The sequence below is a fragment of the Danio aesculapii genome, chromosome 2 (assembly GCF_903798145.1).
Source record: "Danio aesculapii chromosome 2, fDanAes4.1, whole genome shotgun sequence".
Taxonomy (NCBI): Eukaryota; Metazoa; Chordata; class Actinopteri; order Cypriniformes; family Danionidae; genus Danio; species Danio aesculapii.
In genome coordinates this window covers 40,173,922-40,199,094 of record NC_079436.1, presented here as the reverse complement: position 1 = coordinate 40,199,094, position 25,173 = coordinate 40,173,922, and the positions used below count along the sequence as shown (strand labels likewise).

The following is a 25,173-nucleotide window of genomic DNA, read 5'->3' as shown; positions in this document are numbered from 1 at the left end:
TGTGTCAAAGCAGCTTCCCATAGCAAATTATAGTGAATTGAAACAGTGTCAGTTCGGTTGTCAGAGTTTAAATTCAGTTCAGTTTAGTGTGGTTTATTATACACTGCTGACAGTCCAAACACTGAAGAGCAATCCATCCGTGTGCAGTTCTACAAGTCCCGAACTTTGCAAGCCAGTGGCGAGGAAAAAAACTTCACCAATTGATGAAAGTGAAGGGTAAAAAACCTCAAGAAAAAAAAAAAAAAAAACAGGCTCAGTTGGGCATGACCATTTCTCCTATGGCCAAACATCTTGTGCAGAGCTGCAGTCTAGGTGCCGAAGGCTGGAGAACACTGGACGCGTAAATCCATCTCTCACAAAATTTGTGAAAAAAAGTGTATTATTCAAAAGTGTACTTTCCCTCATTCTGTACTTGTGATTCTGCATCTTACAATCTATAATTGCAATTTAGAGTTAGAGATTTATGTACAGTCTGATCTCAAATCAAAATTAAGTCACAGTTAATTAAAAAAAAATAGATTTTCAACTGCAAGGTGAAAAGCCAGAACTGAAATCTAAACAGAATAAAATGTATTGCGAAGTCTAAACTCTGAATTCTTTCTTTCTTTCTTTAAACCTTAAGTTTATGTATTTTTTTTACTCAGAACTGTGAATCCTTGTGACAGTTTAGAGTTATAAACTCTAGAATTTGACGTTCACATGGGTTTCCTCCAGGTGCTCCAGTTTCCCCCACAGTCCAAAGACGCGCTATAGGTGAATTGAATAAACTAAATTGGCCATAGTGTATGTGTGCGAATGAGAGTATGGGTGTTTCCCAGTACTGGGTTTCAACTGGAAGGGCATCCACTGTGTAAAACATATACTGGATAAGTTGGCGAGTCATTCCACTGTGGCGACCCCTGATGAATAAAGGGACTAAGCCAAAGAAAAATTAATGAATGAATGAGTTCTCCCAAAAAAAACCTTACAATTTAATCACCATGAAGTGGTTCTAAACACAAAAGAGGATATTTAGAAGAATGTTGGAAATTTGTAGGCTTTGACATCGATAGTAGGAACAAAAAACAATTTTCATGAACTCTACAATTCTCTATGAATTGTGAAAATGCAAGGCTTAAAAAAGGCCAGTGATAAATCTCCATCACTTAAAGGTTGGCACAAGATTTTTGAGTTACTGTAATTTTCCTTGAACTTCATTACACTCATTACACAGACACACACACACACACAAAAGAGGAAGACTTTTTCAAGGTTGGACCTAGTCTTTGTCCAATTATATCAAAAATAATATTGTAAGTGCATTACTATCTGGAAAATTAGCAATGTTTCACCCTATTTCTGATCTGTTTTATTTGAGATAGTCTTGTTTTATTTATAATCTGAGCTTCTTTTTATTTTATTTTTCCCCACTTCTTTTCCCTCTCTGTTTTGTGTTTTTATTTATTTATTATTATTTTTAAATATGTTTATTTATTTGTTTGTTTTTTATCTATTTATCTATGTATGTATGTATGTATGTATGTATGTACGTATGTATGTATGTATGTATGTTTGTATGTATGTTTGTATGTATGTATGTATGTATGTATGTATGTATGTATGTATGTACAGTATGTATATATATGTATGTATGTATGTATGTATGTACAGTATGTATATATATGTATGTATGTATGTATGTATGTACAGTATGTATATATATATATATATGTATATATATATATATATGTATATATATATATGTATATATATATATATATATATATATATATATATATATATATATATATATATATATATATATATATATATATATATATAATTGAGTATTATTGTGAAAATTCTATAAAAATACTTACTAAAAAAAGTTACAATTATGGAAAATAAAGTCATAATTGCAAAGAAAAACTTTTATAACCTAAAAGTAATATTAGTAGTATCTTGCAATTGTGACTTCACTACAATTGTCCAAGTAAAAAGTCACAATTGCCTTCTTTATTTAGTTCTTATGCTGTGGCAGAAGCATGTTTCATAATAAAGAGCATGCTTTTCTGTCATCATTAAGATTTAAGAATAACCCAAGGCCCGTAACAGATGCTTCCAAGATAACATCTCATTGACAAAGAGCTCCTTCTTCTCTCTGATTAGATCGGCTTCCTGCGCACTTCATCTTTTATTACACAGACAAATTCATCTGCGCCACACTCGCATCATCAAGGATTTAAGTCAATGATCTCTTGTAGAATCTCAAATTTCCCCTGTCATGATATAAGCAGAGTGACAAAGGGATTTAAGCACACTATATAGACTGAAAGTGCACTAGTGATACTATAAATTGAGGCAATCTATCTGTTTAAACATGAATTGGGGAAAAAAGATGCTTAATATGGCAGATCTAAAAATTAAAATACCAATGTTTTCTCTAAGTAGGCAACACAGTGGCTCAGTGGTTAGCACTGTCACCTCACAGCAAGAAGGTCGCTGGTTTGAGTCCCAACTGGGTCAGTTGGCATTTCTGTGTGGAGTTTGCATATTCTCCTCATGTTTGCGTTGGTTTCCTCAGGGTGCTCTGGTTTCCCCCACAGTCTAAAGACTCAAAAAAATGTAACTACACATCGCACCGAAGTGTAACACAAGCTCTATGATTGGTCGACTGGTGGCGGCGGTGCTGAGAGCCGCAAGCCTGATGAAGCGAGTGTCAAGTGCCGTGAAGGAGCTCCAGATGGAAACTTTTGTTTTGCGTTTACCTTATGATTAAAGTTGTTGCACGTCCGCTGGTTTCCACCTCTGAATGAGTTTGATCTACTTGTAGCGTAAAAAAAAAAACGAAATACCCATGAAGAAACTCGACACAGAGGAACATAAAAATCTACTGTCAACTAGTGTTTGGGAGCTGTTATTGCAGAGCAACACAAACAGCCTGCAGAAGTATAAATACACAGCTATATGCGCAAGGCTTGCACCGTGGGTCACGCCGATTACTCGATGCAGAAGTTTAAACAAGCCTGAAATTGGCGGTTCATTCCACTGTAGAAACCCCTCATGAATAAAGGGACGAAGCCAAAGGAAATTGAATGAATGAATGTTTTCTCTAAAGCAGGCATGCATTTATAGGAGTAGTTCACCCCTCAAAAAATAAATACTTACAATCGAATCACCCTGAAGTGGTTCTAAACACAAATGAGGATATTTAGAAGAATGTTGGAAACTTGTAACATTTGACACCCACAATAGGAAGAAAAATAATTCTTCATGTACATTCTTCAAAATATCTTCTTTTGTGCTCAACGGAAGAAAAAAAAACTTAAACAGGATGGAATTAAGTAGAGGATGAGTAACTGATCACATAATTTCAGGTAGAAGTTTGCTTGCAATTAAAGCTAGAAACAAAAGCCTTTTTTTGTATGCTCTATACAGAGAATGACAATAATAAAAATATGAATTATTATTGTAATATTCATTCATCCGTTTTCTTTTCAGCTTAGTCCCTTTATTAATCAGGGGTCGCCACAGCGGAAAGAACCGGCAACTCATCCAGCATATGTTTTACACAGTGGATGCGTTTCCGGCTGCAACCTATCACTGGGAAACACCCATACACACTCATTAACACACATACACTACGGACAATTTAGCGTATTCACCTATAGCGCATGTTTTTGGACTGTGAGGGAAACCGGAGCACCTGGAGGAAACCCACGCGAACATGGGGAAAACATGTAAACTCCACACAAAAATGCCAACTGACCCAGCTGAGGCTTGAACCAGCGACCTTCTTGCTGTGAGGTGATCGTGCAACCCACTGCACCATCGTGACACTCATTATTGTAATAATAAAATAAGAATTATTTTAGGCCACTAACCATTTGATTTGAGATATCTCAGATCATATTCATTGAATTAAAGAGAAAATCACAGAGCACACATTTAAGATGCATGATTTATTTATTCAATCTCAGTCTGATAATTATTCAAATTTCATGGCCATGCTTGATTTGTGCACAGCAGAAAATATTTTTTAAAAATATGTAATTAAAAGACAAATATTGGCATGTGCAGTGTGCACACTAAATAATTAGGCGCTCCGCTGAGGATACGGCTTAAAAGAGATAATCCGTGAGGATAGAGCAAGTTAGACGTAGGAGTGAAATAGATTGTTCAACTTTCTCGTAACTTGAAAACAAAAATAATTGTCTGGCAATGATGTGAGCAGCAGCGATGTTCGATAAATACAACAGTTAAGCGTGAGTTTTCAAGCCTTTAACACCAACCTGCTGTGATTTAATTGCTTTTTAGGGAAAGGAACTTTAAAAAATAAATAAATAAAAATACAAATTTTGATGACTGAACACCATCTGCCTGTCGCAACACATGCCAGTTTTTCCAGTTGTCCTTATACAAAACCACAAAGAATTCTGTATTCTGTCAGCCAATGTAAGTCCCCGGTGCAATGAACAAGCAAATTAAAATAGAATTATTTATTTATTTAGCTATTTTCATCCCAGCTGCTATTTTACTCGCGCACAAAAAAGAAAAGAGATCACAGGCAACGGAGAGAGAACTAATGGCTTCAACTTTATTTCTATTAACCAGCGCGCTGATAGTTTTATTATTGAGAATGTGAATGTAACATGCATTTTTATGGTATGCTAATCATGCTTGCCTATTTTCACTGAGGAAAGGGGAACGATGCTAATTAGCTGTATTTCCAATGGTTATAATAACGCATAAATACCGGTCTTTCTTGTAGACCGGGCTTGTATTACGGTGCTGAAGCAGGCCATGCTGATGTTAAAATCTCTAAATTATGCATTATCTCTGTGAGCCAGGTGAAGTCTTCAACGGTGCAAAAATATGCTAGCGGTGCTCTGCTGCAGTTTTAGCAAAATATTGCTCATGTTCTTAAAGACAGAAAATGAAGAAAGAGGGAAACGGAGAGACTGGATAAAAAAGAGGAGTGTGGGGAATAGAGATAGAAAATGCTAATGTTGAAAAGCCAGCTAAACACTGACGCTCTTTTGTTATGGTTGTTTGTTATGCAATATTCATTTATGAGTTCACTCATTCATTCGTTCACATGCTTATTCACTCAGACAGAGAAAAGGGAAACAGAGAGAAAGACAATGACAGAAAAGGAGAAGTATAAGAAACAGTAACAATAATAATAATAATAATAATAACACATTTCTTCATTCACTTGTTCATTAATATATTTGCTCATTCAATCAGATGTTCTTTCATTTGTTCACTCATCCATAATAATGAGTTAGCCAAACATTCTGCTCTTGTTTGTTTGTTTTAATCTAGTTCACTCATGTGTTAACACATTTCAAATATTTTCTCATTCACTCATTCATAACAATGAGGGTAAATTAACCACTCTGATTGTTTGTTCCTTCATTTGTTTGTTTGCTCATTTCTTATTCACTCATTTTTTTGCTCTTTTAATCAGACGTTCGCTCATCTGTTCACTTATTCATCATACTGAGGGATAGCCAAGCACTCTGCTCTTGTTTGTTTGTTTGTTTGTTTGTTTGTAATGTTTCAATCTTGTTCACTCATTTGGTAACTGCCTAATCAGATATTTTCTCATTCACTCATTCATAATAATGAGGGTAAATTAAACACTCTCATTGTTTGTTCCTTCACTTGTTTGTTCACTCATTTACTCATTTGTCGACTCTTTTAATCAAACGTTTACTGATTTGTTCACTTATTCATAATAATGATGTTTAATCAGCCACTTTCATAATTTGATTATATGTTCATTTGTTTTCAATTTTGTTTGTTCACTCATTCAATCAGATGTTTGCTCATTTGTTCACTCATTCATAATAATTAAGGTTAATCAGCTACTCTGTTTGTCTAGCCGCTTGTTTGATCCTAATTTAATTTGTTCACTTGTTTTTTTTTTGCTAATTTGTACACTCATTCAATCAGACATCAGCTCATTTGTTCACTCATTCATAAAAATGAGGTTTAGTCAATCACTCAGCTCTTGTTTGTTTGTTTGTTTGTTTGTTAATGTTTTTGACTCGTTAACTCGTTTGTTAACTTGCTTAATCAGATATTTTCTCATTCACTCATTCATAATGATGATGGTAAATTAACCATTCTGATTGTTTGTTTGTTCCTTCATTTGTTTGTTTACTCCTTTCTTGTTCACTCATTTAAACAAACGTTTGCTGACTTGTTTACTCATTCATAATAATGAGGGTTTATCAGCCACTCTGATCATTTGTTTGTTTTTTTGTTCACTCGTTTGTTCACTAATTTGTTCGCTCATTCAATCAGACGTTTGCTCATTTGTTCACGCATTCATAAAAATGAGGTTTGTTCATGTTTTAATCTCGTTCACTCATTTGTTAACTCACTTAATCAGATATTTTCTTATTCACTCATTCACAACAATGAGAGTAAATTAACCACTCTGATTGTTTGTTCCTTCATTTGTTTGTTTGCTCATTTCTTGTTTATTTGTTAACTCATTTGTTCTCTCATTCAATCAGACATGCGCTCACTTGTTTACTCATTCAGGGTTAGCCAACCCTCTGCTCTTGTTTGTTTGTTAATGTTTTAATCTAGTTCACTCATGTGCTAATTCGCTTAATCAGATATTTTCTCATTCACTCATTCATAACAATAAGGGTAAACTAACCACTCTGATTGTTTGTACCTTCATTTGTTTGTTTGCTCATTTCTCGTTCACTCATTTGTTCCCTCGTTTAATCAGACATTTGCTCATTTGTTCACTCATTCACAATAATGAGAGTTAATCAGCACCTCTGCTCAGTCATTTGTTCATTTTCTATTGTTTGTTTACTCGTTCTCACTCGTTCTCTAATTCAATCAGACAAATGCACACTTGTTCACTCATTCATAATAATGAGAGTTAACCAACCACTCTACTCTTGTTTATTAATGTTTGCTCATCTCGTTACTCATTTGTTCACTTGTTGTTTAATCTGACATATTCTCATTTGTTCATTCATTCATAATAATGAGGATAAATCAATCACTCTGATTATTTGTTTTCTCGTTTGCTTGTTTGATTGCTCATTTATTGTTCATTTATTTACTAATCTGTTTGCTAATGTGTTGCCCTATTAAATCTGACACTTGCTCGCATGTTCACTCATTCATAATAGCAATGGTTAACCAACCACTCTGCTTGTTTGCTCACTCATTTGTTTGTTCGTTCGTTAATTTCTTGTTCACTCAATTGTTCACTTATTCAATCAGACATTCACTCATTTGTTCACTCATTCATAATAATGAGGTTAAACCAACAACATTGCTTTTGTTTGTTCACCCAATTCTTTTTTTGTTTGTTATTGTTCAATCATCATCTTTTGTTCACTCATAATTTCACTCATTTAATCAGACATTTTTCTCATTTGTTCACTCATTCATAATAACAAGGGTTAACTGACCACCTTGCTTGTGTGTCTTTAACTATTTGTTCACCGAGTCATTCAATAATTTGATTGCGTATTCGCTCATTTGTTAACAAGTTCACAAGTTCACTCATCTCTTCAATCATTAGTTTGCTTGTTTACTCATTTACTCATTCATTAGATTGTTCACCCTATATGACAATGTAAATGAAATGCTTATTTGTTTGTTTACTCATTCATGAGCTCACTTCTTCAATCAATATCTGGCTTGCTCCATCATTCACTTATTAGCTTGATCATTAATTTGGTCGTTTGTTTGTTTGTTTGTTTGTTCATTTGTTCATTTATTCAGTCAGTCATTCATTCATTCATTCATTCATTGCCTTTTTCACATATTAGTTTGCTCATTCACCCATTGGTTTGCTCTTTTTTTTTCTTTGTGGCATGCTGCTACTCACATAAATGATAGATATTCTTGGCCTAATGGTAATAGGAAACAGAACAGACTCAATAGGTCAAGTGGGATTTGCATAGACCAACACAGGAGGAGCAGGAAGGTGATTATGTTGTTCGATATCTCACCCTGAAATCCTGAGCTGCATGAAATGAAACTATTCTCAATGTCTGAAAGTAAGCCAGGGCTTCTCCTCAAGGACATACATCTGACCGGCAGGGGTTATTGAGGTCTCACTGGTCTCTGAAGAATGGTGGAGTTTGCATAATCTTTCTATAGTACTGTATATCAGACAGCTGTGCTAGAGTGGAGACTTATGCCTGAGGCTCAAAGCCAAAGGAATAATCGTCTGGAAATCCTGCACACAGCGAAATATATAGAAGAAAAAAAATCTGCAGTTTTTTATAAAGTCTTTTAAAAGAGGCAGTTTACTATACTGTAGAACAAGTTGACAAATCATTTTTGTTTTATGTAAGGCCTATTTTGGTCTAATTACACAAGTCTACCACTCAAGTTGAGCTCTTGACATGCCAGTTTTAAAACTGCATGCTAGAAAATATACTACTAATAATAAATAAGGTTACTTATTAAATAAATAAACTGAAATCATATAAAACAACTAAATGTCTGCACTTTGCTTATTCTTTGCACAATTTTGCAGTATTGACAAGCCAACCACAGAGGCCTTTTGCTAAATCTATCAAATACAGCTGTGAAAGTGACAGGTATAAATGTCTTTCAGCTGCTGTTACACAGCCTATACAGTTAAAGTTATCTAGCAAAAGCGCAAGCAGTGGTTGATTACAAGCTGTATAGCCTAATTCATTTCAATTTTAATTCTATTAAAACTAAAACCAAACTACAATTTATTGTATTATTTTATATAAATAAAACATATACTTTTTTTTTATTTTACTCACTTAATAAAAAATAAAACAAAATATAGGCTAGTAATATCTTAATGGCTACACTGATGCAGTACATTTAAAGAATAGCCTATGCAATTTTTAATGTGTGCCGGGATATACATACTCACCGGCCACTTTATTAGGTACACCTTACTAATACCAGGTTGAACCCCATAAATTCTACAAAGTACTGGAAACATTTCTCAGATATTTTGGTCCATGGCATTTGTCAGGCATAACCATTGATACAAGGCAGAATGGATAAATGCTTTCATGTTGTTGATGCCAAATTCTGACTCTTCCATCTAAATGTCGCAGCAGAAATCGAGACTCATCAGACCAGGCAACGTTTTTCCAAACGCCCATATTTGCGCCATATTTTCTATTTGCGCCCACAGAACTGCCGCTCACTGAATATTTTCTCTTTTTCGGACCACTCGCTGTAGATAGTTGTGCGTGAAAACCCCAGTAGATCAGCAGTTTCTGAAATACTCGGATCAGCCCGTGTGGCACCAACAACCATGTCACGTTCAAAGTCACTTAAATCACCTTTCTTCCCCATTCTGATGCTCGGTTTGAACTACAGCAGATCAGTCTCGACCATGTCTACATGCCTAAATGCACTGAGTCGCTGTCATGTGATTAGCTGATTAGAAATGTGCGTTAACGAGCAGTTGGACAGGTGTACCTAATAAAGTGACCAGTGAGAATATGGCGGGAATATCAAATACCACAATTTTGAATCATCCAGATTTCACTCATTTAGACAATCATACTCTATCATTCACTCATTTGTTAACTGGTTCACAAATTTGTGCACTCATTCACTTGTTTATAGATTCACTCATTTGTTTGCTCATTCACTCATTTATTATCTTTTTCACTAATTTCTTTGTGCGTTCATTTATTTGTTGATTTAACTGCTTGTTTGTTAGCTCAACCTTTCGCTCATTCGTTCACTCATTTATTCATTAATTGGTACAATTTTTCACTCATTTAGCCTCCTGTTCACTCACTCAAATGGCTGTTCACTCATTCATTCACTTGTTCAACAAATTTATAGGCTTGCTCGCTCATGTTTGCTCACAGTAACTGACAGACTACTATCATCGTTCACACAAAAACAAAGGAAGGCCCGAGAATAAGCATAAAAAAAATAAACATTGCTCAAGGCAAACAATCTGATATCTGACAGCATTGTTCGAGGCATGGAATTTCTACTGAGCATCAAAGGAGAGGAATTTAGAGACATTTACAGACAAACAACTCTGAAACAACCTGTCAAAATGCTAAAATCTTCTCAGAAGAGTCAAATCTGATCCATCACCAGAACTAAAATCACTGTACTGTTCGCTAATACACCACCATCCTCTTTTCTCCATAACGATCCTCCTACTGAGCTTCTACAATATGTTTTTTTAACAAAGCATCACCAATCAATCAACACTTCCATTCTCTCAACAATGTCTGTTTCTCTAGCTTTCCCTCCGGACAGAGGAATGCCAGAGCTCTAATTGGTAATGCATGAAGCTGCACTGGCATGTGGGTAAAACTTGGAGGCATCCCACCACTCCTTCTCCCTTCCGATGAAGACTCACATGGTCCAATCCTACATATTTATTGTTTTGTTTTATAGCTGAGTGGTCCGAGATTAATTATTTGTTGCATTTGAATCCATTACGTGCATTTCTACATGCTCTCAGCAGGCAAACATGGGTCTTTTCTAGTCAATAGTGAATAGGGCACTCAGCGTGATAGGCAATCACCTCAGATCAATACTAATGTTTTTAGAGACTTCGGGCGAGCTTTGTTCGAGAAAGAAAACCGCTATTTAATTCAGTCAGAGTATATTTATTATCAGCATTAATTTATAGGCTGGGTGAGTCTCATCCAAGCGACTGCGCTTCTCCTTTTCTGCTTCAGCTATTGTTTGAATAGAAGAGATGCTGTGCAAAAAGTGCCCTCCGACTTCAATTTCAAATGCTTTCTTCTTGGTTTTTAGCAGCCTATAAGTCACACCTCAGCGTAAGCCTGTTTTTTATTTCTTTTAAACGCTTCGGCGTGAAAGAATCCACACTTGGTTTTCTAATTCAAGGTTCAATTTCTTGTAAAATCACCATTTGACAGCGACTCTTAGATGTAACGAGCAGAAGCGTTTTATTTTTGCTCTGTGATTTCTGCCTGAGGGACCAGTACACGTCTGAGACAGTTTGGAAGGACAGAACAGCCGAAGCAAAGGTCAGGGGATGTTCAAAAGAAGTCTTTTCTTACCGTCCGCTCACTACAAAACACGCCACCAGGAAGATAAGCAGCACAATGCCTCCAGCTATGGACACTGCTAGGATTGTGGACTGGTTCGGGTCCCCAATGGCCAGCATATCTGAAAAGGGAGAAAGAGAAAAAGAGACACATTTGTGTCAGTGTTAACTCTTCACTTTTGTTGAGGTCTAATACTTTTCAGTTTGGTCTGAGAGATTCTAATGAATTTCTTAGACCTAATCAAAAATCAACAAGAAAGACAAAAAAGGAAATATATATTTAAATCAATTCATTATAACTCTAAATGCAATTTTAATTTTATTTTAAAATAAGATAAATTAATAAATGTATTGTTCATTATTATAATAATAATAATTATTATTATTATTATTACTATATTATTATTATTATTACAGCTACTATCATTATTATTATTATTATTATTATTATTATTATTGCTATTATTATTATTATTATTACTATATTATTATTATTGCTTTATTATTATAATTATTATTGCTATTATTATTATTATTACTATATTATTATTATTAATTTGAAAAAAGACACAACTAATGTGTCTTCTTCCTTTACTCATTTAGAATATACAATATTATTGTTTACATTATATTGATAATAATAGGATTTTATAGTATTATCATCATCATATTTATATAAATATGTGACCCTGGACCACAAAATCTACTTATGTTGATATATATATACCAAAAACCTAAAATTCTAATTTTCAAAAAACACTTACGATCAAATATAATAATAACAATTATTCTTAATAATTTAAATTCCCCTTTTTAAAAGGAAAAGTTCACCCAAAACTGAAAATTAGATCAGTATTCTACTATGGGAGTCAATAGTTAATGGATTTTAACATTTATTTAAAAATGTTCTTCTGTGTTTAACAGAGGAAAAAAATCTCATACAGGTCTGGAACCACTTGAAGGAGATTAAATCTTCGATTTAGGGTGAACTATCACTTTAACCATAGCTTTTCTGTTTCTGTTTTGTTTATAAAAAATGAGTTGGGTTTCTTAATATTTTATAAATTGCATTTATTCATATTTCATATATTTAATACCATCACTGAGAACATCTGAATATGTTATCAACCAAGTATATCTTTAAAGCATGTGGTCTCTTAGACCTTGAAGAATGTTGATTATTTGGCTTCAATGTTAAACTCTGCTTCATTCTTTCTAAAACAAAAAACAAAAAAAGAAACAGAAGCAGCTGCATTTAGCCACTAAATATGAAGGCGAAGACTGAGTCAATGTTCTAATTTACGTATGCCATCCAAATAGGGATGTTAACAGAGGGAATAACAGGCTCGGTTTGAAAGTTTCACGGCGAGTCTATGGATTTTATGCTGCTGCAATCCACTCATTACTCAAAACAAATACATCATTTATCAAGGCCGGCAACGCATGAGTAACCACCTCTTTCTGGAAAATGAATATCTCCAGCAACAGGAATTGATTTAGAAATCCACTCAACTTCATTCAACAATCTCAGTTATGAGAAATCGCAGCTCGCGGAGACAGGAACATATGGCAAAAATCTGATGAGCAATACGTCATAGAAATTTCTCAGTTATATAGCTGTACCAAGATTGTCGGTTTTACATCATAAATGTACTTTTTGCCCCTTTTGGACAGAAACAGTGACAGGAAAAGACAGGGATTTTATACTCGAAAATTCTGCTTGCTCACAATACTTATTTAAAATGAGCCGAATCAGCACAATTCTTGAGTTTTTTTTCTGACAACTTAATTGTTTTATATTTAATCTACCAAAATTTTTTTACTTAAAAAGTTAACTTAATCGATTTGTGTTGGGACAACAAAGGAATTTTGTGAAACCTTGCATTTTTTGACAGGCATTTCAGAATTCTAAACATCTGATTAGTTTCATGTTAAATATCATGTGAATATGCGCATCTGGTGTGTGATACTTTTAACTGTCATGTGCGCGCCGTGTCGCGGTGCCGAGCGGCGCTTCCGGTGTGCGACCTGCTTTAGAATACCCCAAAACTGGACTAGTTGTCAAATAAACAGGTTAGACAGACTTCATATATGTAGTCATTCATTTCTGTTTATTTGAAGACTAGTTTAGTTTTGGCCTATTCTTAGACATGTATTAGATTTTCACTGACAGCCCAAATTTAGCCTTGTTTTAGCAAAGATGACTATGTTTGAACGTCTATTAGATATCTATTAGACATATTTTAAAATCAAAAAATGCTTGCTGGGCAGTGTCTCACTATGTGTTCAAATATTTGAATGTTCATCTTCACATTGATGTTTGGAGTTCCAGAACTCTGCCTTAGATTTAATATAATGAACCGGTGTGTGACTTTTTTACTAAATGTCCTGCTTCTGCTCTCTGGGAGTCAAGAATAGAGTGTGTCGCAGTGTTTTGTGAGGACAAACGAGTCAGTGTTGAGTCTGTGTTTCTTGGATGGGGATCAAAGCACATTTTTTTTAAAAAGCTTTCGGGCACACGGTAAACACAGAGACCTTGTGGTATATGCATCTAATTTAAAGCCGGTTACGGCCCAGCGAGCATCTATGGAAGCGAATCATAGAGCTCAGCCGACCTCGTCCACCGAGCTCAAAGTTAACTGAGTCCAGTGGTGTAATTGCTCTTTTAATTATATGAAAAATGCTTAAGGCTTCGGCTCACGGTGACATTCATAAACCACTTGTGTGTGTATTTGTTCATACCATACACTTCATGACAGAACACAAAGCACTGTAAATTGCATACAGCATGGATGTTTAGTTTGATAATGTGGGGAAAATTCTAAATCCTTTCCAGAACTTAAAAATTAATAATATAAAAATAATATAGAAATAATATAAAACCTAAGTAATTTAAAATGTGCTGTCACCTCACAGCAAGAAGGTCACTGGTTCGAGCCCTGGCTGGGTCAGTTGGCATTTCTGTGTGGAGTTTGCATGTTCTCCCCTTGTTCATGTGGGTTTTCACTAGGTGCTCCGGTTTCCCCCACAGTCCAAAGACATGCAGTTAAGGTGAATTGGGTCAGCTAAATTGTCTGTAGTGTATGTGTGTATGTCCTGGTCCTCCAGGTTGGGATTGGGCTAACAACTCACCTCATAAAAAACTAGATGTTACAAAACACCAATATAGTGTGGCTAAATATCAACTTTGATATAAATAGACCTGGGAGTAAGTAAGTAATTTAAAATAGTCAACATTTGAAATGAATCAAAACTTTTCATCAAGGCACAACACCCATTCTTGTCTTAGGACGAGTTGAGGATAAAGTTATTAGCCATGCTGTGAAATTTTAATTCTTTTTCAAGGGTTATATTTAGTGTTTCTAATAATATTTACATAACAGTATTTCCTGTGATATATATTATATTTGTACCATATTGGTACCTCAAAAGTATATATTAGTACCTAAAAATTTTAAGATGAATAATTTAGTACTTTTTATAATTTAGTACTTTTTTTCATATGTACCCTTGAAGTATTAATATGGACCTTTTAGGTACAATTTGTAGCTTTTGAAAAGGTACAACCCCAGTGACAGCTCGCGTACCTTTATTTCTGAGAGTGTAGATAAACTTAAACATTAGGGGAAAAATGATCATTGTTGTAATCTCACTAGGTAACTCTGTGGCCAATCAAACGCTGCCTGAGGCATACATATTAATGATTGTTGTGGATTATCACAGTGTGTTTTGTTCTAATTGGCCTAATTTTTTACTGAGATTTCACCATCACAGGATTGACATGAGAACGAGGAAAAAATTGTGTTCGAGGCTCATGGTATATCTTTCCATGCATGACCATTTATTATTCTCGCTATGCCTAGGTATTTCCAGATTTTCATTTTATGGTACCCTTTAAAAACTCATCACTACTTCTCAGTGATGGAGCAGTAATGCTGTTAGATTTGTGCTAAACTACTGAAGGACCCTCTATAGAGAGAGAAAAGGAGAACTGTTGAGAAGAGCAGAGAAACCTCACCCTCGTGACTGGTCTCCAGCTCGATCTCTCCACCATAGTTGCCGTATCCACCATCAGTGCGAGCCCTCACTCTGAACACGTATGTGGTTCCTGGTTTTAGGCCCTCCACAGTCATCATGTGCCCTTTGGTCTTCAGAACCGTGTAGTTCTGGTCTCTTTGGTTCTGTAATGGAAACAACAACAACAACGACATTCATATTTGCTTTTATTTGAAATATAGTTTATATGTTGATGATGTAAAAATGGGAAGATGAGTTCCTTTGTAATTTTGAAAAGTTTAGCATATGGATGACAGTTTTCTTGTAATGATACTATATAAATGAATGAAACTGGCTAAAACAACACAGATAGCTAAAACCACCCAAATATGATTAACCATAAGCACTACTATATTAAACATCGCCGGCAGCTAGTTCTCTGCATCTTTCACATGATTGCCCACTGAAGCTAAGCAGGGCTGTGTCCGGTCAGTACCTGGATGGGAGACCACATGGGAAAGCTATGTTGCTGTCGAAAGTGGTGTTGGTGAGACCAGCAGGGGGTGCTCAACCTATGGTCTGTGTGGGTCCTTATGCCCCAGTATAAGGGGGACTCTATAGTGCTCAGTGAGTGTCATCTTTTGGATGAGACGTTAAACCAAGGTCCTGACTCTCTGTAGTTGTTAAAAATCCCAGAATGTCCTTGAAAAAAGTAAGGGTTTAACTCTGGTATCCTAGCCAAATTTGCCCCCGGGCCTCTGTCCAACATGGCCTCTTAACCATCCCCATATCATAATTGGCTTCATCACTTTCTCTCCTCTCCACCAATCAGCTGGTGTGTGGCCTGCGGTCTGGCGCAATATGGCTGCCGTCGCGTCATCCAGATGGATGCTGCATGTGCGGTGGATGAGGAGATTCCCCCCAAAAAATGTATAAAGTGCTTTGAGTGTCCAGAAAAGCACTATATAAATGTAAGGAATTATTATTATTATTATTATTATTATAAAAGGTAATTATATGTTTTTGTATGTTTAAAATATCCAACTTATATATTGTTAATCATTGATTGATTGATTGATTGATTGATTGATTGATTGATTGATTGATTGATCGATCGAGTCAGTTAGTTAGTTAGTAATGATAATTTTTTATTGTGGACTATTTATTCATTTCAATATTACTTAATCATATTTTGCATGAATTATTTTGTAAATATGAATGCCCTGGTGTTAAAAATAAATGGGTGCATTTTAATATTGTGAAATATTATTACACTGGGATAAACATTATTTCAATTTATTAATATTAATACATTTAAATGTAATTTATTGCTGTGATAGCAGAGCTGAATTTTCAACATCATTAGTCTAGTCTTCAATGTCACAATTCTTCAGAAATAATTAGAATATGCTCATTTTGATCAAAAAACAATTCTTATTAGAATCAAAAGTTGAAGAGAGTCAATCGAATATAAACTTTTGTGAAAACAACAATGAATTAGAGCAATAGAAATTATAAAAAAGGCATTTATTAGATTTTTTCAATATTTATGTTTATGCCAAATTAATGGATCTTTGAAAATAAATAAAAATACATAGTAGTTTAATAATAATAGCGAAAGACCTTTAAAAAAAATCTTATTCTTGAAGTACTTCCTTTTACCATGTATCATTGATAATCAATATAAAATTCAGAACATTACACCAAGCCTTTTATGAAGTCTTACTGTGATGCTATGCTAACAATGGTAAACATTCAGGGGTTTATTTTATTGATCTAGGTGCAATGACTAAAGCGCATGGCGCAAAAGCATTAAGGGCATGTCAGAATCCACATTTGCTATTTTAAGGATGGAAAAATACTTTCTGAACTCTGGCACATAGTCTAACAGCGTTTTGCTTATTCTGTTAATGAGTTGGGTGTGTTTTGAGCATAACGTGCATTAAACCAATCAGAGTCTAATCTCCCATTCCCTTTAAGAGTCGGTTGCGTCGCGTCATAGCACATTTGCCAGTTACATGGCGGACTTTTTAAGTGGAAAATCTGAACGCTTTAGTAGCAAGAAAACAGTTAAACAGACCATCTACAGTGAGGATAAAGAACGATCCTCCTCCATTCAGCTTCTATACTTTCTCTTTACTTTTACTCTTTACTCCTTTACTTTCGTGGATAAGGAAATAGTGTTGTACACACTCCACTGAAAACATCCATTAGTCCAGTGTTTCCCAACCCTGTTCCTGAAGGCACACCAACAGTACACATTTTCAACCTCTCCCTAATCAAATACATCTGAATCAACTTATCATAACATCACAAGAGACTCCAACACCTGAAGTTAATGGGTCAGAATAGGGAGACATCCAAAATATGTACTGTTGGTGTGCCTCCAGGAGCAGGGTTGGGAAACACTGCATTAGTCTATACATTTAATTTAGTTTTTTAAGCGCAAATATTTGTTTCAAAACTATTCTTAAATTCAGTTCTACTGTATTTCACAGCAAACAAATGAACGAACAATAATAAGTAAGTGTGGTTAAAAACTGAGTTAAATCCAAACACACGTCCTATTATACATACGTCTCCAAAATCCAACAGGTAGACAAATCTAAATTTGTTTTTATTAAAACAAATATAAATATGCATATAATAAACAATACTGCTAACAATAATAACATTTTATTAAAAATGCTAATTGTCTTGAATAATCTGAAAAAAGCCCCCCAGACACAAAGAAGGCATAGAGATAGTGTTTTGTATATCTATGAAGTAAATAATAATTTTAATCTTTTATTTTTTTCATAAGTAAAGAGATTTGTGTATTGCTGTACATCCTGTGGGTATTAAGCGGTTGTATCTGCATAGGTGCATAACTAACGCGCTCTGCGCTGAACTTTTGACAAGCTTTTACTTGGTCAATGGCGTGGTCTATTTCACTTCCTCAAAATAGCAACGCACCAACAATGTGCCTTAACAGACCTCCTTTATAGATCAGCACACCCATACGTCCACAAAGTGGTGCAAATCAATTTGCTATTTAAACAAAATGAATATTAGGGTTGTGCTAGTCTGAAAATAGCAACAATTCGCACAAAACATGTCTTGTGCCTTATTGCGCCGGGTGTATGTTAGGGCCCTCAATCTGTAATACACTTGAATCTCTTTTAAAGCTAACGGCAGGGTGGCAGTGTTGAGTTTGGAGTGCACAGAACAGGACATAAGAGGATTAATGAAGGATATTATTTCAGCAGCATGTGAACACTGTAGCCAGCAGGCATCATATTTTCAGTCATTTTAGAGAGGCAGATGCTGGGGTGCTAAAAGACCAGGCCAGGGCTTTAATTTACACTGTTTGACATGATCATTGGTGTGATTATAGTTACATCAGACATCTGCAATGGCGTGTAAATGTAAGTCTATGAATACAGTGTGTTGATTAATTTGATAGTAATCACACAGACTGCCAGATAACACTTCGCATGGCAGATTTACTTAATCACTCATGCATTCATGCACAAAAATGGCAAAAAAGCTGAGTGAAAGCGCTAGTTTGGAAAATGGCGTCCAACTTCATGATTGTGAATTATACAAACCCAATTCCAAAAAAGCGGGGACATTTTTTAAAACAAGAAGGAAATATATGATTTTTGATTAGACAAAATATGATTTGTTAGTTCCCTTAAGCTTTTATTTAATTGGCAGAAATAAGATTCTTAATGCTTTCACCAAGCAAATAAGTTTGAACTCATTTAGGTTTCAGTGGCCGCAAGTTACTCCAAAAACAGAGGCATGAAGGACCTCTGGGACAGAGGCATGTTTAAAACACAGTCACATCAATTTCCTATTATTAACAATGTTGAATTGTTTTGAAAATGGGGATGCTGATTGTTAACACTTACTCATTCTGTAACACATTACATCTGATAACATGTTGAGGTTTACTTGGCTTCTGTCACAAATTTGTTGTAGTGTGTTGCACCTAGGGATGCATGATATATATGTGGCCATCCATATCAATAATGGATAAATGCTATTTTTAAGGTTATCGTAATCGGTCTGATAAGAAAATGTATCTTAAAGCCATTATCTTTAAGCTGATAGGTTATGTATTATTTCTAATGGTTAAACCACTTCACATGCCTGCTGTCTGACACTTTTTATTATATAACTGGTATTTTGATTTTGGTGACTGATCAGTGACTTGATTGCTTTATTTAATTTATTTATTTTTTTTTTTTTGGTCAGGAAGTAGTTTTAATTTATGTAAAAGAAAGTTGGCCATAGAAAAGAATAGTTAATTAATCAAACTTTTCTTAAGTTAGGGTTTTGAAATAAAATCATATCAGTTGTTCACTGTATGTGTTTGCCTTTTGCAATAAAATAAAATAAAATAAAATAAAATAAAATAAAATAAAATAAAATAAAATAAAATAAAATAAAATAAAATAAAATAAAATAAAATAAAATAAAATAAAATAAAGACTAGCTAATATATCCAATATCGGCCACTAAATCTAAAAAAAGATCAGTTATCGTATCAGTCAAAAATTCCATATCCAGCCATCAAAATGTGTTCATATTTATAAAACACTAAGGAAAAAAATGCACTTTTTGTCAAGTAAATCATTCATTCAATCATACATTCATTTTCCTACGGCTTAGTCTCTTATTTATCAGGGGTCGCCACAGCGGAATGAACAGCCAATTTATCCAGCATATGTTTTAAACAGCAGATGCCCTTCCAGCTGCAACCCAGTACTGGGAAACACTGTGTCGCCAAATTAAAAAAATCATAGATTCATGATTTCACTGCATTTTTTTTTATTTACCAAATTTTTTACATTTTAGGATGTATGGTATTTACGTTTGCCCTGACTGACACTTATCCAAATCAACTTGAATTCAACGTCTTGCATAGATAAAGGGTGCTTTTATATTTGACTCAAGTACGGTTCATGGGTGTGCAACCAAAATTAAAAAAGCAGCATTCACCAAACACTAACAATAAATGAAAACACTTGTGCATCAAAAGTAGTAGTGTGAAAGCATCCTAACACTAAACAAAATAAGACAATAAACAAAATAAGAGATGAAAGTAATTAGCTATGAGCTATCAAGCTTTGAATCTGTCCAGCATTGCGTCCAAAAAACAGCCTTTCAAAACTAAGAATTTTTTTCCAAATGGGTTCTGGGAAAGACTTGGTCTCTGTCCACCATACCCAGAAAGACTGAGGGTAGAGGCAGGTTTGTGTGTGAGAACGTGGGATCATTCCAGCTCCAACAAACCCAGCATGAACCACACGTTCTTTAATGCCAGACACCCATCTGGGCATTGAGTCTCAGCTGACATCCCATAATCACACAGCCACCAGTATGTGTGCCAGACTAGACTGGGTCAAACGACTGCATCTGTGCAGGTCTGATGTAAATAAAACTTCTGTTTGTGAGCAGGCAGGATGCTCTGAATGGTTGGGAATAGATCTTGCAAAATGCAATATTAAGTGTAATCTGTGTAAATAAGTAAAAAACGAAAAAGTATAGATTCTGTATACATTTGAAGTCAGAATTATTAGCCCCCCTTTGAATTTCTTTTGCTATTTTATATATTTCCCAAATGATGTTTAACAGAGCAATGCAATTTTCACAGTATGTCTGATAATATTTTTTCTTCTAATAATTCAGGGGGCTAATAATTCTGACTTCAACTGTATATACATATATTTAGAGTGTATAATAATAAAATAATAATAATAATAATTAAACTAAATAAAATAAAATAAAATAAAATAAAATAAAATAAAATAAAATAAAATAAAATAAAATAAAATAAAATAAAATAAAATAAAATAAAATAAAATAAAATGTGAAGGTTTGGAAGGTGCATGTTTTCGGCTTAGTCCCTTTATTAATCAGGGGTTGAAACAGTGGAATGAACCACCAACTTATCCAGCTTATGTTTTATGCAGCGGATGCCCTTCCATCTGCAACCTATCACTGGGAAACACTCATACACACTCATTCACACACACATACTATGGACAATTTAGCCTACGCCATTCACCTACAGCGCATGTCTTTGGACTCTCTTGCTGTGAGGCGACAGCAATAACCACTGCGCCACCGCGTCGCCCCAATGCATGTTTCATGTCCAAATTAATAAATAAATAAATAAAACTAACAGTTAGAAATATAATACATGTATAAAGCAGTTTCAATTAAATCAAATCAAGCTAAAAAATAAAAATAAAAATAAAACGCATTTCCCACTCTGGATTTCATTATTCAATTTTAATCACTTGTATTGTTTGATTGGTTGATTTAAAAGCTTCTAGATTTGCTCTTTTTTTGATTGTTTGTTTGTTTTTAGTATTTTTTTTTTCATCAGTAGTACACAGCCAATGCTTAGTTGTATAAAATAAAATAAACCCTTTCACGTGTACGATCACACCGTGCTTCAGGAGAATGTGAAGTCTGGATAGGATACAGCTGAGGATACGCTCATCAGTATAGCATAATTTTTGTGACACTGTACAACAAATTATATTTTTACATTACCGTGAGGGTTGGGTTTAGGGTTGAGGTAGGGGTAAACGCTAATTAAATACAATTAATCTATAATTTAATAAATAATATAAATACTTCTTGTCAACTTCCGATTGCAGCTGTATGCCTTCTAGCAACAAGGGCGATAACAAAAAATCTGATCATTATTCAGCTGGAGTATTTAAAACTCCACGTGAAAGGGTTAAATGAAATTAAATTAAATGAAATTAAATCAAATTTCTATTCTATTTTCACCTTTTATATATTGGTCATATTACTCCTAAAAACAGCATGTGTCTTTTTTAAATCTTGATTTACCTGTCGATCTACACAGGTGTGTGTTTCAGTGACGGTATTCTCTCTACTCTGTGACGTCAACGTCAGCCAGTATCATTCTCCTGTTATAATTAAAGAGCTATGCGTGTATAAATGTGTGAGCAGTCGACTGTGGCTTATAGGGTCCACTGATTGCTTTCATTCCCAAAGGCACGATGATGCTTCAGCCCTCAATTACACATGCCAGGGCTGCCTGGACAACTGCAATCATTACAGCTTTTAATGGAGGTCAGAAAAGCATGCGTGCGTGTGTATGAAGATGAGAAACCAGCAGATGTACCTTCTCATAGTAGATGACTTCATATTCCACTATGACTCCGTTTGGTCTGTCGGGCCCCTGCCATGCCAGGGTAATACTGTCTTTACTCTTTCTCTCCTTCAGGATCACATTCACTTGAAAAAAAAGAGAGAGAGGCAGACATTGAGAGACAGAATAGTCAACATGTGATGCATCAGAAATGGTGAGGAGCAGGTGTGTTAGGTTATAATAACTTTTCCCAAACCCTTTTCCCAATCTTTCTGAATGAAATATCTACTTTACTACATACAATCAGCTCGCAATAAAAAATAAATAAATAGCCACGCCCACTAGGGCTGCAAGATTAATTGAAAAAAGATTTAACCCCCCACACAATCTTAATCCAGCATCTCTACGATTCAGCCAATTATATTTTCAAGTTCGGGAGAAGCATAAAGGCAGTCGCACAAGTCTTCACATTGTCTTACATACAGTTGAAGTCAGAATTATTAGCCCCCCTGAATTATTCACCCCGTTTATTTTTTTCCCCAATTTCTGTTCGACAGAAAGAGCATTTTTTGTCAACACATTTCCAAACATAATAGTTTTAGTAACTCATTTCTAATAACTAATGAATTGGGTAAGCTAAACTATGTAAAAATACATAGTGTATGGGTGTGGGTGAGTGTGTGTGAATGTTTCCCAGAGATGGGTTGCGGCTGGAAGGGCATCCGCGGTGTAAAACATGTGCTGGATAAGTTGGCAGTTCATTCCGCTGTGGTGACCCCGGATTAATAAAGAATGAACGAATGATGAAAGTAAACAATGTTTTACCAGATATTTTTCAATACACTTCTATACAGCTTAAAGTGACATTTAACTAGGCTAATTAGGTTAACTAGGCAGGATAGGGTAATTAGGCAAGTTATTGTATAATGATGCTTTGTTCTGTAGAATATTGAAAAAACATTGCTTAAAGGGGCTAATAATTTTGACGTTAAAATGGTGTTTTAAAAATTCAAAAAGAGCACATACACTAAGGCCAATTTAGCCTACCCAATTCACCTATAGTGTACGCCCTTGGACTTGTGAGGGAAACCGGAGCACCCGGAGGAAACCCACGCGAACACGGTGAGAACATTCAAACTCCACACAGAAATGGCAACTGACCCAGCTGAGACTCGAACCAGCAACCTACTTGCTATGAGGCGACAGCACTACCTATTGTGCCACCGCGCCGCCCATTTTTATGTATTATTATTATTATTATTAGTAGTAGTAGTAGTAGTAGTAATAGCAGTAGTAGTGGTAGTAGTAGTAGTAATAATAGTAGTAGTAGTAATAGTGGTGGTGGTGGTAGTAGTAGTAGTAGTGGAAGTAGTAGTAGTAGTAGTGGTAGTTGTAGTAGTAGTGGTAGTAGTAGTGGTAGTAGTAGTGGTAGTTGTAGTAGTAGTAGTAGTAGTAGTAGTAGTAGTAGTGATAGTTGTAGTAGTAGTGGTAGTAGTAGTAGTGGTGGTAGTAGTGGTGGTGGTGGTTGTAGTAGTGGTGGTGGTAATAGTAGTGGTAGTTGTAGTGGTAGTAGTAGTAGTAGTTGTGGTGGTGGTAGTAGTAGTAGTAGTAGTAGTAGTAGTGGTAGTGGTAGTAGTAGTAGTAGTAGTAGTAGTAGTAGTAGTAGTAGAAGTAGTAGAAGTAGTAGTGGTGGTGGTGGTGGTGGTAGTGGAAGTAGTAGTAGTAGTAGTAGCAGTAGTGGTAGTAGTGGTGGTAGTAGCAGTGGTAGTTGTAGTAGTAGTAGTAGTAATAGTGGTGGTGGTGGTGGTGGAAATAGTGGTGGTAGTAGTGGTAGTTGTAGTAGTGGTGGTAGTAGCAGTATAATTATTTATGTATTATTATTTATTAACTTATCAAAAATATATAATTAATAAAAAAAAAAACTAAGAACTCTTGATCCCCTCACATTCTAAAGAGCGCTTTGCACACACACACAGGTGCGCGCGCACGCACACACGCACGCACGAACACACAAGTGCTGTGAGACCTTTGTCTAAAGAGAGACAAAGGAGGCCACAAAACAGCAGGTAATTACACTCCTGAAACAGTCTAACACCTTCTGTCTCTGTCGGCTGCTTCTTCATCTCTCTCACTACAGCAGGACGGACAGAGAAGAGAATGAGAGCGGAAGGAGGGATGACAGCAGGCCTGATATTTGGTCAGACGGTTGGAGGTAAATTCACCTTGTGTCCTTCACCTCTTCCGAGATCTGTGAACGGCCTTCAAATCACTAGATGTACTACACACACACGCACACACACCTGCACACGTACATGCACCTGCCATTACTTTTTGATAGTACATTGTTTTTTGCCATTTTCTTTTGCTTTTTTTCTTTTGGTCTTGCTGATAGTTTTAGACAGCTGATAGATATTTTTGTGCTTGTTTTTTGGTGATTTAAAAGCTATAAAGAATTATTATAATTCAAAACAATTTTATTATTGACACTAAGATGGTATGCAATTACTAAGAAAGGATGCATTAAATTAATTACAAATATATTTCTCACATAAAAGTGTCCATTAGACTAGAGCATGTGTGCCCAAACCGGTCCAGGAGGACTGGTGTCCAGCAGAGTTTAGTTCCAACACCAATGGGGTATATGCACATGGACATTTAATTTCAGTCAGCCAGCCAGCCCCAAGGCTTCCGGTGAATTGTCATTCCATACAAATTCGATGCGTTTAAGATCATATTTCTTTAAAAATCAGCGATCTTCACTGCCTGATTGATATATGATATAAAGTGAGTATCAGACCAAACAAGAAGCACTGCATTAAATTAGATTTTTCCGCACCAATACATTTTACCCCAGTATTTTTCAATGCAGTTTTTTTGCGCTAGCCTGCTGCTAATGATGGCACCTCCATTTAAATGGTCTTTCATCCCTTTTTACACTTTAACAACCAAATGGTTGCTTAAGGATATTTAACTGAATGTATTTGAATTACATTACAACATCGATGCTGTAAAAGAAACCTTTTGAAATTGAAAGTAG

General features: G+C 35.2%; 1 protein-coding gene across 1 annotated transcript in view; it reads right to left on the bottom strand.

Moving 5' to 3' along the window:
- epha4b (eph receptor A4b) overlaps positions 1-25,173 on the bottom strand; it is a 236,552-nt gene that overhangs the window by 76,738 nt on the left and 134,641 nt on the right. Inside the window, exons 6-8 of the mRNA XM_056479332.1 lie at positions 22,170-22,282; positions 15,036-15,198; positions 11,031-11,139 (exon numbers count right to left, since the gene is read on the bottom strand). Coding sequence (XP_056335307.1) covers positions 11,031-11,139; positions 15,036-15,198; positions 22,170-22,282 — 385 coding nt within the window. The remainder of the gene's footprint in view (positions 1-11,030; positions 11,140-15,035; positions 15,199-22,169; positions 22,283-25,173) is intronic.